Source organism: Mustelus asterias, unplaced genomic scaffold, assembly GCF_964213995.1.
Source record: "Mustelus asterias unplaced genomic scaffold, sMusAst1.hap1.1 HAP1_SCAFFOLD_4967, whole genome shotgun sequence".
Classification (NCBI taxonomy): domain Eukaryota; kingdom Metazoa; phylum Chordata; class Chondrichthyes; order Carcharhiniformes; family Triakidae; genus Mustelus; species Mustelus asterias.
In genome coordinates, this window is record NW_027594910.1 from 291 (window position 1) to 10,313 (window position 10,023).

Sequence of the window (10,023 nt, forward strand, 5' to 3'; positions counted from 1 at the left end):
GAGAATTTAGCACGGCCAATCCACCCTAACCAGCACGGCTTTCAGACTGTGGGAGGAAACCGGAGCACCTGGAGGAAACCCACGCAGACACGGGGAGAAGGTGCAGACTCCGCACAGACAGTGACCCGAGGCCGGGAATTGAACCCGGGTCCCTGGCGCTGTGAGGCAGCAGCGCTAACCCACACTGTGCCACCGTGTGAGAGAGGGGGGGGAGGTCCGGTTCTGGGGAAGGGTAAACATCGAAGGATGGGTTTGCCACTCCTCGACCATCTCCAATTCTGGGAGGGGCAGAACACCTTCCTCCATTTTGTGAAACCTTTATTTCCGAAGACCCCGTGTCGTAGTGGCTGTGGGGTCGGCCGCAGGGCGTGCAAGATGGAGTGTGCTCCAACACCACTCTCTCTCTCTCTCCCCTGTGGGCGGCCGAGGGTGGCACAGTGGGTTAGCACTGCTGCCTCACAGCGCCGGGGACCCGAGTTCGAATCCCGGCCTCGGGTAACTGTCAGTGCGGAGTCTGCACGTTCTCCCCGTGTCTGCGTGGGTTTCCTCCGGGTGCTCCGGTTTCCTCCCACAGTCCGAAAGATGTGCAGGTTAGGTGGATTGGCCATGCTAAATTGCCCCTTAGTGTCCAAAGATGTGCGGGTTAGGTGGATTGGCCATGCTAAATTGTCCCTTAGTGTCCAAAGATGTGCAGGTTAGATGGATTGGCCATGCTAAACTGTCCCTTAGTGTCCAAAGATGTGTAGGTTAGGTGGATTGGCCATGCTAAATTGTCCCTTAGTGTCCAAAGATGTGCAGGTTAGATGGATTGGCCATGCTAAACTGTCCCTTAGTGTCCAAAGATGTGTAGGTTAGGTGGATTGGCCATGCTAAATTGTCCCTTAGTGTCCAAAGATGTGCAGGTTAGGGGGATTGGCCATGCTAAATTGTCCCTTAGTGTCCAAAGATGTGCAGGTTAGGTGGATTGGGCATGCTAAATTGCCCCTTAGTGTCCAAAGATGTGCAGTTTAGGGTGGATTGGCCATGCTAAATTGTCCCTTAGTGTCCAAAGATGTGCAGGTTAGGTGGATTGGCCATGCTAAATTGTCCCTTAGTGTCCAAAGATGTGCAGGTTAGGTGGATTGGCCATGCTAAATTCCTCCTTGGTGTCCATTAGGATTAATGGGGTAAATACATGGGTCTACAGGGATAGGGTTTGGGTTGGTTGCTCTGTCAGAGGGTTGATGCGGAGCTGCTGGGCCGAATGGTAGTGTTGGGATTCTGCCATGTTCCCGGGATTGGGAGAGGAGGGCGATTGTCGGACTGGGGAAGTTGACCTGTCCTCTGCTGCGTGCGTTAACCTTTCTTTCTTTCTTCTCCCTCTCCCTCTCTCGCCCCGCCGCGGCCTCCCTCTTTCCCCTCAGCGGGTGAGGTGGTGAGCATCGGACAGCTGGCCTCCCTCGCCAACCGGCAGGGGGGTCACCAGGTCACGCAGGGCAGCAAGCCCGTCACCTTCCAAATCCAGGGCAACAAGCTGACACTGGCTGGAGCCCAGGTCCGCCAGGTGGCGGTGGGGCAACCTCGACAAGTGCAAGGTAAGGAACCAGCGATTTCCCCCTCCTCAATGCCTACCCCCTCCAGGGTGGGGACATCTCGTTCAACCTGTCCTGGTCCCCCCCACGCCGACACTATGGTTAAGAAAGCCCCACCAATGCTTCCTCTTTCTCAGGAGGCGAAGGAAATTCGGCATGTCAGCCACGACTCTCACCAACTTTTACAGATGCCCCATAGAAAGCATCCTTTCCGGGTGTATCACAGCTCGGTCTGGGGCTCCTGCTCTGCCCAAGACCGCAAGGAACTACAAAGGGTCGTGAATGTAGCCCAATCCCATCACGCAAACCAGCCTCCCATCCATTGACTCCGTCTACACTTCCCGCTGCCTCGGGGAAAAGCAGCCGGCATAATCAAGGACCCCCCCCCCCACACACCCTGGACATTCTCTCTTCCACCTTCTTCCGTCGGGGAAAAGATACAAAAGTCTGAGGTCACGAACCGACCGACTCAAGAACAGCTTCTTCCCTGCTGCCGTCAGACTTTTGAATGGACCTACCTCGCATTAAGTTGATCTTTCTCTACACCCGAGCTGTGACTGTGACACTACATTCTGCACTCTCTCCTTTCCTTCTCTATGAACGGTATGCTTTGTCTATATAGCGCGCGAGAAACAATACTTTTCACTGGATCCCGATACACGTGACAATAATAAATCAAATCTAATCTGCGTGCTGCGCCGATTCCCGGTGAAGCTGTTGCCCTGGCAACACTGGTGCCAGACAAATCGGTGACTGGCAGTGCCTGACCTGGCGCCAGGGCGAGCCGGAAACGGTGGAGGCAGTTCTCCAGAGGTCCCCTGGATGTTGGGGTTCTCCAAATTCCTTCCCTCTTCCCGTCCCGTGGCCTATCCGGCTGCGAAGTCTTTCGTGTGGCGCTTCTCCCCCCCCCCCCCCCCCCCCCCCCGTCTTTCCGAGGTCCTGGCACCCCCTTGGGACCCGGGTGGCTGGTGGGCACTTGGACCCGGGGAATAATTCAGCCCCGTCTCCCAGAATATGACAGGAAGGTGACCCATTTACTTCACCCGAAGGCGAATCCGCCCGCCCTGGCCCTGTCAAAAACCCCCTTTGGAATCGGGAATGAGATCGCCTCTCCCCCCACCTCGTTCTTCTAGACTCCAGAGAATGTGGAATTCACACAGCCTCTTGTCACGGGACCGACTCCCTCAGTGCAGGGACCAATCCAGTGAATGTTCTCCGTACCGCCTCCAATGGGAGTGTCTCCTTCCCTGTCAAATGCCCTTTAGAATCGCCAATCCTTCAATGAAATCGCCTCTCGTTCATTTTTCCAGAGGATATGGAGCCGATTTACTCACAGTACGAGACGCGCCTGGGTTGGGGGGAGCTCGGAGAGGTGACGCTCTTGGGGAGGGTCGGCTGGGGCGAGCGAGGGAGGCCCGGAGGTGGGAGGCGGGAGCGTCAGGTCCGACCGTCTGTCCCACCGAGAGTCGCCAGTGTTTTGCCCCGTCGCTGGTCGCCTTCTCCAGAGGGTCGCAGATTAATCTCGCCGCATTGCTGTTGGGGGGGGCCACCACCTGTTCCCACCTCCGACATCTCAGCGGCGAGACAGGGATTCCCATCTCCGGCGTTCTGTGTATCGGAATCCCAAAATGACGCGGTGGAGTTCTGTCTCCCCCCACTCCGCCCTCCCCGATCCACAGAGGGATGGGGGCGTGTCGCCTTGGTGGTGTTTTCCTCAGCTTGGTGCTTGCAAACTCACGTGTATCTCTCCCCCTCTCTCTCCCCCACACCCCCCCACCGCTCCGTCTCTCTTCCCCCGTCCCCCCTCCGTCTCTCTTCCCCCCCGTACCCCCTCTGTTCTCTTCCCCCGTCCCCCCTCTGTTCTCTTCCCCCGTCCCCCCTCTGTTCTCTTCCCCCGTCCCCCCTCCGTTCTCTTCCCCCTCACGTCCCCCCTCTCCCTCCCTCCATCTGTCTCTCTCCAGGTAACATGGTCCACCTGGTGTCCACTGGAGGACATCACATCATTGGCCAGCCCACCCAGTTGGCCCTCATCCAGGCCGTTGCTCATCAGAATGCTCAGTCTGCCCTGGGGGTGCAGGCTTCGCTGCAGCAGACAACCCACGGCCCGCAGACCGCCGCCATCTCTCCCGCTGCCACCTCCATGGGGCTCAGCGCCCAGCTCGGCACCACGCAAGGTGGGTGCATCACTTGGCGGCCGTTTCGAGGCCTGGACGGGGGGGGGATGGCGTGGCGTATACAAAAATTGCGGGGGTGAGCATGGGGCCGTGAAGTGTTGTGTGTCATGGTCAACGGCCAGTGGGGCGGGCTTGGAGGGGTCTTGTGGGATGGGGGTCAGAGGTTGTGGGGGGAGATCGGGGCTGGGGAGGGGGTTGTTGCTAAGTTGAGTCGAATAATTGTAGAGTATAAAGGTTGGGGTCTGATGTTGCGGTTGTATAGAACGTTGGTTCGGCCGCATTTGGAATACTGCGTCCAGTTCTGGTCGCCACACTACCAGAAGGACGTGGAGGCTTTAGAGAGAGTGCAGAGGAGGTTTACCAGGATGTTGCCTGGTATGGAGGGGCTTAGTTATGAGGAGAGATTGGGTAAACTGGGGTTGTTCTCCCTGGAAAGACGGAGGATATGGGGAGACTTAATAGAGGTGTATAAAATTATGAAAGGCATAGATAGGGTGAACGGTGGGAAGCTTTTCCCCAGGTCGGTGGTGACGTTCACGAGGGGTCATAGGTTCAAGGTGAGGGGGGGGGGAGGTTTAACACGGATATCAGAAGGACATATTTTACACACAGGGCGGTGGGGGCCTGGAATGCGCTGCCGGGCAAGGTGGTGGAGGTGGACACACTGGGAACGTTTAAGACTCATCTAGATAGCCACATGAACGGAGTGGGAATGGAGGGATACAAAAGAATGATCTAGTTTGGACCAGGGAGCGGCACGGGCTTGGAGGGCCGAAGGGCCTGTTCCTGTGCTGTATTGTTCTTTGTTCTTTATTGGGAGGTTAGACATTAGAATTTGGTGTTTGCAAAATGTTAGGGGGGGGTGTGGGCATCACATGGTCCTGTTAGAAGGCGGTGCTTTTCCTGTGCTTGAGTTAAAATGGGAGTACACCGAGAACCCAAACTGAAACATTTGTATCGCAGGCCGAGCAGTAGGGTTACCAAGGCAACAGGCTTTCGAATTTAGCCAATCGATTTGAATCAGGTGCTTCGATACCAATGAAATTTAAATCTGATGGTTTTGACAACCTAGGACCAATCCTATTGCGGGGGATATCGATGTGTCATCACGGGTCTACAAGAAGGGGGCAGTGGGACAAAGCGGGGAGAGCAACTGCCACCTGCGAGAGATAACGGCTCTCATCTCTGTCTGAGAGAGAGAAAGAGAGATTTTTGGGGTTGGACAGAGAGGGGACATGTCCCCTTTTCTTTGTGCTTTGCCACGTTCCTTTCGCCTCATGTCCAACCCCTGTTGCTCCCCCGTGATGCATTGCCTTTATCTTGTGGCTTGTTGTTGCCTCGCCTCCTGGGCCCTTTTCTCCAAAATTATATATTATTATTGGCATTAGTTTTTTCTTGTGTGGGGTGGTCAGAGAGAGAGAGAATCGCTGGCTCTCATAGCTTCATCTATATCTTCAAGAAAGCACCATCTAGATAGCAAAGGAAGAAAGAAAAGTTCCAGACAGAAGAATCAACAGAGAAGACTCAGAATATTCCGGAAGACACACAACCTGGTTGTAATTTAGAGAGTGACAATTCTTATTTTGTTAATGTGTGACTTGTCTTTATTTGAACAGCATTCCGTTAGAATCGTGTTTTATTGGGGAATAGTTAATCATTCGAAGGGATTTATTTGGTTTGATAGTCTAGTTAATTTGCTCACTGTTGGTTAGATAAATTGTTAGGTGTTGATTGTAGAGAGTGTGTCCAGGAGTTATTTTCATTTAAGCACTCGAGGTCGCTAAGGAGCAGGTCACACCACTTCTCTCACACTCTTGATAGACTATAGGGTGAGGTATTCCTCTTTGGGTGCTTCAGGATTAGTTCTCGGGGTGGGATCTACCTCTGCTTTCTTACCGGGTGAAGACCATAAGACATCGGAGCAGAATTAGGCCACTCGGCCCATCTGCTCCGCCATTCAATCCCCACCCCCATTCTCCTGCCTTTTCCCCATAAGCCCCGATCCCCTTATTAATCAAGAACCTATCTATCTCCGTCTTAAAGACACTCAATGACCCGGCCTCCACAGCCCTCTGTGGCAAAGAGTTCCACAGATTCGCCACTCTCTGGCTGAAGAAATTCCTCCTCATCTCTGTTTTAAAGGATCGTCCCTTCAGCCTGAGGTTGTTCCCTCTGGTTCTAGTTTTTCCCACGAGTGGAAACATCCTCTCCACGTCCACTCTATCCCGGGCTCGCAGTATCCTGTAAGTTTCAACAAGATCTCCCCTCTCATCCTTCTAAACTCCAACCAGTACAGACCCAGAGTCCTCAACCGTTCCTCATCCGACAAGCTCTTCAATTCCAGGGATCATTCTTGTGAACCTCCTCTGGACCCTTTCCAAGGCCCAGCACATCCTTCCTTAGATACGGGGCCCAAAACTGCTCACAATACTCCAAATGGGGTCTGACCAGAGCCTTATACAGCCTCAGAAGTCCATCCCTGCTCTTGTATTCTAGCCCTCTCGATATGAATGCTAACGTTGCATTTACCTTCCTAACTGCCGACTGAACCTGCACGTTAACCTTAAGAGAACCTTGAACAAGGATTCCCAAGTCCCTTTGTGTTTCTGACTTCCGAAGCATTTCCCCATTTAGAAAATAGTCTGTCTCCATTCCTCCTTCCAAAGTGCACAACCTCACACTTTTCCACATTGTATTCCATCTGCCACTTCTCTGCCCACTCTCCTAACCTGTCCAAGTCCTTCTGCAGCCTCCGACTTCCACAATACTATGTGACAAAAGTGGCAAATGGAATTTAACGCAGACAAGTGTGAGATATTGCACTTTGGAAGGACAAACCAAAGTAGAACATACCGGGTAAATGGTAGGACTCTGAAGAGTGCAGTTGAACAGAGGGATCTGGGAATACAGGTACAGAATTCCCTAAAAGTGACGTCACAGGTGGATAGGGTCGTAAAGAGTGCCTTTGGTACATTGGCCTTTATAAATCGGAGCATCGAGTATAAAAGTTGGAGTGTTATGGTGAGGTTATATAAGGCATTGGTGAGGCCGAATTTGGAATATTGTGTACAGTTTTGGTCACCTAGTTACAGGAAGGATGTAAATGAGGTTGAAAGAGTGCAGAGAAGGTTCACAAGGATGTTGCCGGGACTTGAGAAGCTGAGTTACAGAGAGAGATTGAATAGGTTGGGACTTTATTCCCTGGAGCGTAGAAGATTGAGGGGAGATTTGATAGAGGTGTATAAGATTTTGATGGGTATAGATAGAGTGAATGCAAGCAGGCTTTTTCCGCTGAGGCTCGGGGAGAAAAAAACCAGAGGGCATGGGTTAAGGGTGAAAGGAGAAAAGTTTAAAGGGAATATTAGGGGGGGCTTCTTCACGCAGAGAGCGGTGGGAGTGTGGAATGAGCTGCCGGATAAAGTGGTAAATGCTTTTAACATTTAAGAAAAACTTGGACGGGTTGATGGATGAGAGGGGTGTGGAGGGATATGGTCCAAGTGCAGGTCAGTGGGACGAGGCAGAAAATGGTTCGGCACAGACAAGAAGGGCCAAAAGGCCTGTTTCTGAGCTGTAATTTTCTATGGTTCGATGGTTCTAAGGGGCTGGTGGTATTGAGTCTTGGCCGAGGGAAGGGTCCTGGCTGTTGAGCTGTGGGGTGAAGGTTCGCTGGGGGTGCGGTGACGGTGAGGGGTTGGGGGGGGGTTGGGGGTTTTGACTTGCCGGCCTGTTGTAATTGCGTCTCTCTCTCCCTCCCCCCGCAGTCCCCGCCTCGGTGGTCACCAGCTCCAGCGTGATGAAGATCGTGGTGCGCCAGGCCCCCAAGGAGGGCTTCCCGCTGGCTGTGCACTCGCCCCGGCCCCTGGCCGTCTCGGCCGCCCGCTTCCCGGCCACCGTGGTCACCCCCGCCCGGGTCCAGCTGCCCGTTGGGGCCCTGACCCTGACCTCGGCCCACCTACCGCCCGCCCCGCGCCCGGTGCTGAGGGTGCTTCATACGGCGGCTGTTAGCACGGAGCAAGGTGAGTGTTCTCGGGAGCGCGCGCGCGCCCTGGGGAGAGGGGAGGGGGGGTCTGCTGGGGAGTCCGCGAGCTTCCTGGGGAGAGGGGGGGGGTCTGCTGGGGGGTCCGTGAGCTTCCTGGGGAGAGGGGGGATCTGCTGGGGAGTCCGTGAGCTTCCTGGGGAGAGGGGGGATCTGCTGGGGAGTCCGTGAACTTCCTGGGGAGAGGGGGGATCTGCTGGGGAGACCGTGAGCTTCCTGGGGAGGGGGGAATCTGCTGGGAGTTCGTGAGCTTCCTGGGGGGAGGGGAGGGATCTGCTGGGGAGTTATCGAGCTTCCTGGGGAGAGGGGGGATCTGCTGGGGAGAGCGGGGAGGGGAGGGATCTGCTGGGGAGTTATCGAGCTTCCTGGGGAGAGGGGGGATCTGCTGGGGAGAGCGGGGAGGGGAGGGATCTGCTGGGGAGTTATCGAGCTTCCTGGGGAGGGGGGATCTGCTGGGGGGTCCGTGAACTTGCTGGGGGGAGGGGAGGGATCTGCTGGAGAGTTATCGAGCTTCCTGGGGAGGGGGGGATTTGCTGGGGGGTCCGTGAGCTTCCAGGGGGGGAGGGGGTGTCTGCTGGGCTGATCGTGAGGTCCTGTAGTGGGGGAATGGGGGGGTGGGGTGTTTCTGCTGGGGTGTTGGTTGGTCCACACCGATATCAGGAACACAACCTTCTGAACCTCTGGAGTTTGCCTGGGGAGACTTGGAGAGGCTGATGGCTCTTGAGAGGATTCCAGAGCACTGGGACGAGGGTCTCGGGACTAGGGGGGGAGGGGCCAGTCTGTCCTCTGGAGGGTGGCACAGTGGGTTAGCACTGCTGCCTCACAGCTCCAGGGACCCGGGTTCGATTCCCGGCTCGGGTCACTGTCTGTGTGGAGTCTGCACCTTCTCCCCATGTCTGCGTGGGTTTCCTCCGGGTGCTCCGGTTTCCTCCCACAGTCTGAAAGACGTGCTGGTTAGGGTGGATTGGCCGTGCTAAATTCCCCCTCAGTGTGACCCGAACAGGAGTGTGGGCGACTGGGGGGATTTTCACAGTAACTTCATTGCAGTGTTAATGTAAGTCTTGTGATTAATAATTACTAAACTTTAAAACTTTATGGTTCGGTGGATTGGCCATGCTAAATTGCCCCTTAGTGTCCAAAGATAAAATTTAAAGTTGATTTATTCGTGTCACAAGTAGGCTTACATTAACACTGCAATGAAGTTACTGTGAAAATCCCCGAGTCGCCCACACTCCTGTTCGGGTCACACTGAGGGAGAATTTAGCACGGCCAATCCACCCTTACCAGCACGGCTTTCAGACTGTGGGAGGAAACCGGAGCACCCGGAGGAAACCCACGCAGACACGGGGAGAACGTGCAGACAGTGACCCGAGCCGGGAATCGAACCCGGGTCCCTGTGAGGCAGCAGTGCTAACCCACTGTGCCACCGTGCCCTGGAGCTCCCTCCCTAACAGCGTTGCGGGTGTACCTGCACCACGCATGGGGACTGCAGCGGGTTTGAGATAGCGGCTCACCCAACCCCCCCTTCCCGAGGGGGCATGAGGAATGGCTGCTTTAAATCCCCCCCTTGAACAACCCCAGCTTCTCCAGTCACCCCCACGTCAGTTGACATGGGATTGTGTTAGTGAACAAGATGTTAATGACACTCTCTCTCTGTCTCTCTCTCTGTCTCTCTCTCTGTCTCTCTCTCTGTCTCTCTCTCTGTCTCTCTCTCTGTCTCTCTCTGTCTCTCTCTCTCTGTCTCTCTCTCTGTCTCTCTCTCTGTCTCTCTCTCTGTCTCTCTCTCTGTCTCTCTCTCTGTCTCTCTCTCTGTCTCTCTCTCTGTCTCTCTCTCTGTCTCTCTCTCTGTCTCTCTCTCTGTCTCTCTCTCTGTCTCTCTCTCTGTCTCTCTCTCTCTGTCTCTCTCTCTCTGTCTCTGTCTCTCTCTCTCTCTCTCTCTCTCTGTCTCTGTCTCTCTCTCTGTCTCTCTCTCTGTCTCTCTCTCTGTCTCTCTCTGTCTCTCTCTCTGTCTCTCTCTCTGTCTCTCTCTCTGTCTCTCTCTCTGTCTCTCTCTCTGTCTCTCTCTCTCTCTCTCTCTTCTCTGTCTCTGTCTCTGTCTCTCTGTCTCTCTCTCTCTGTCTCTCTCTCCCTGTCTCTCTCTCCCTGTCTCTCTCTCCCTGTCTCTCTCTCCCTGTCTCTCTCTCCCTGTCTCTCTCTCCCTGTCTCTCTCTCCCTGTCTCTCTCTCCCTGTCTCTCTCTCCCT

At 54.7% G+C, this 10,023-nt stretch overlaps 1 protein-coding gene across 1 annotated transcript; it reads left to right on the forward strand.

Moving 5' to 3' along the window:
- Positions 1 to 1,403: 1,403 nt before the first annotated feature.
- Positions 1,404 to 7,761, forward strand: LOC144491305 (helicase SRCAP-like; the record flags this gene model as incomplete). Its single annotated transcript, XM_078208977.1, has 3 exons — positions 1,404 to 1,574; positions 3,533 to 3,745; positions 7,507 to 7,761. Coding segments are annotated over 3 exons (639 nt in total), but the record flags the coding sequence as incomplete, so codon positions are not given.
- Between the last annotated feature and the right edge of the window lie 2,262 nt (positions 7,762 to 10,023).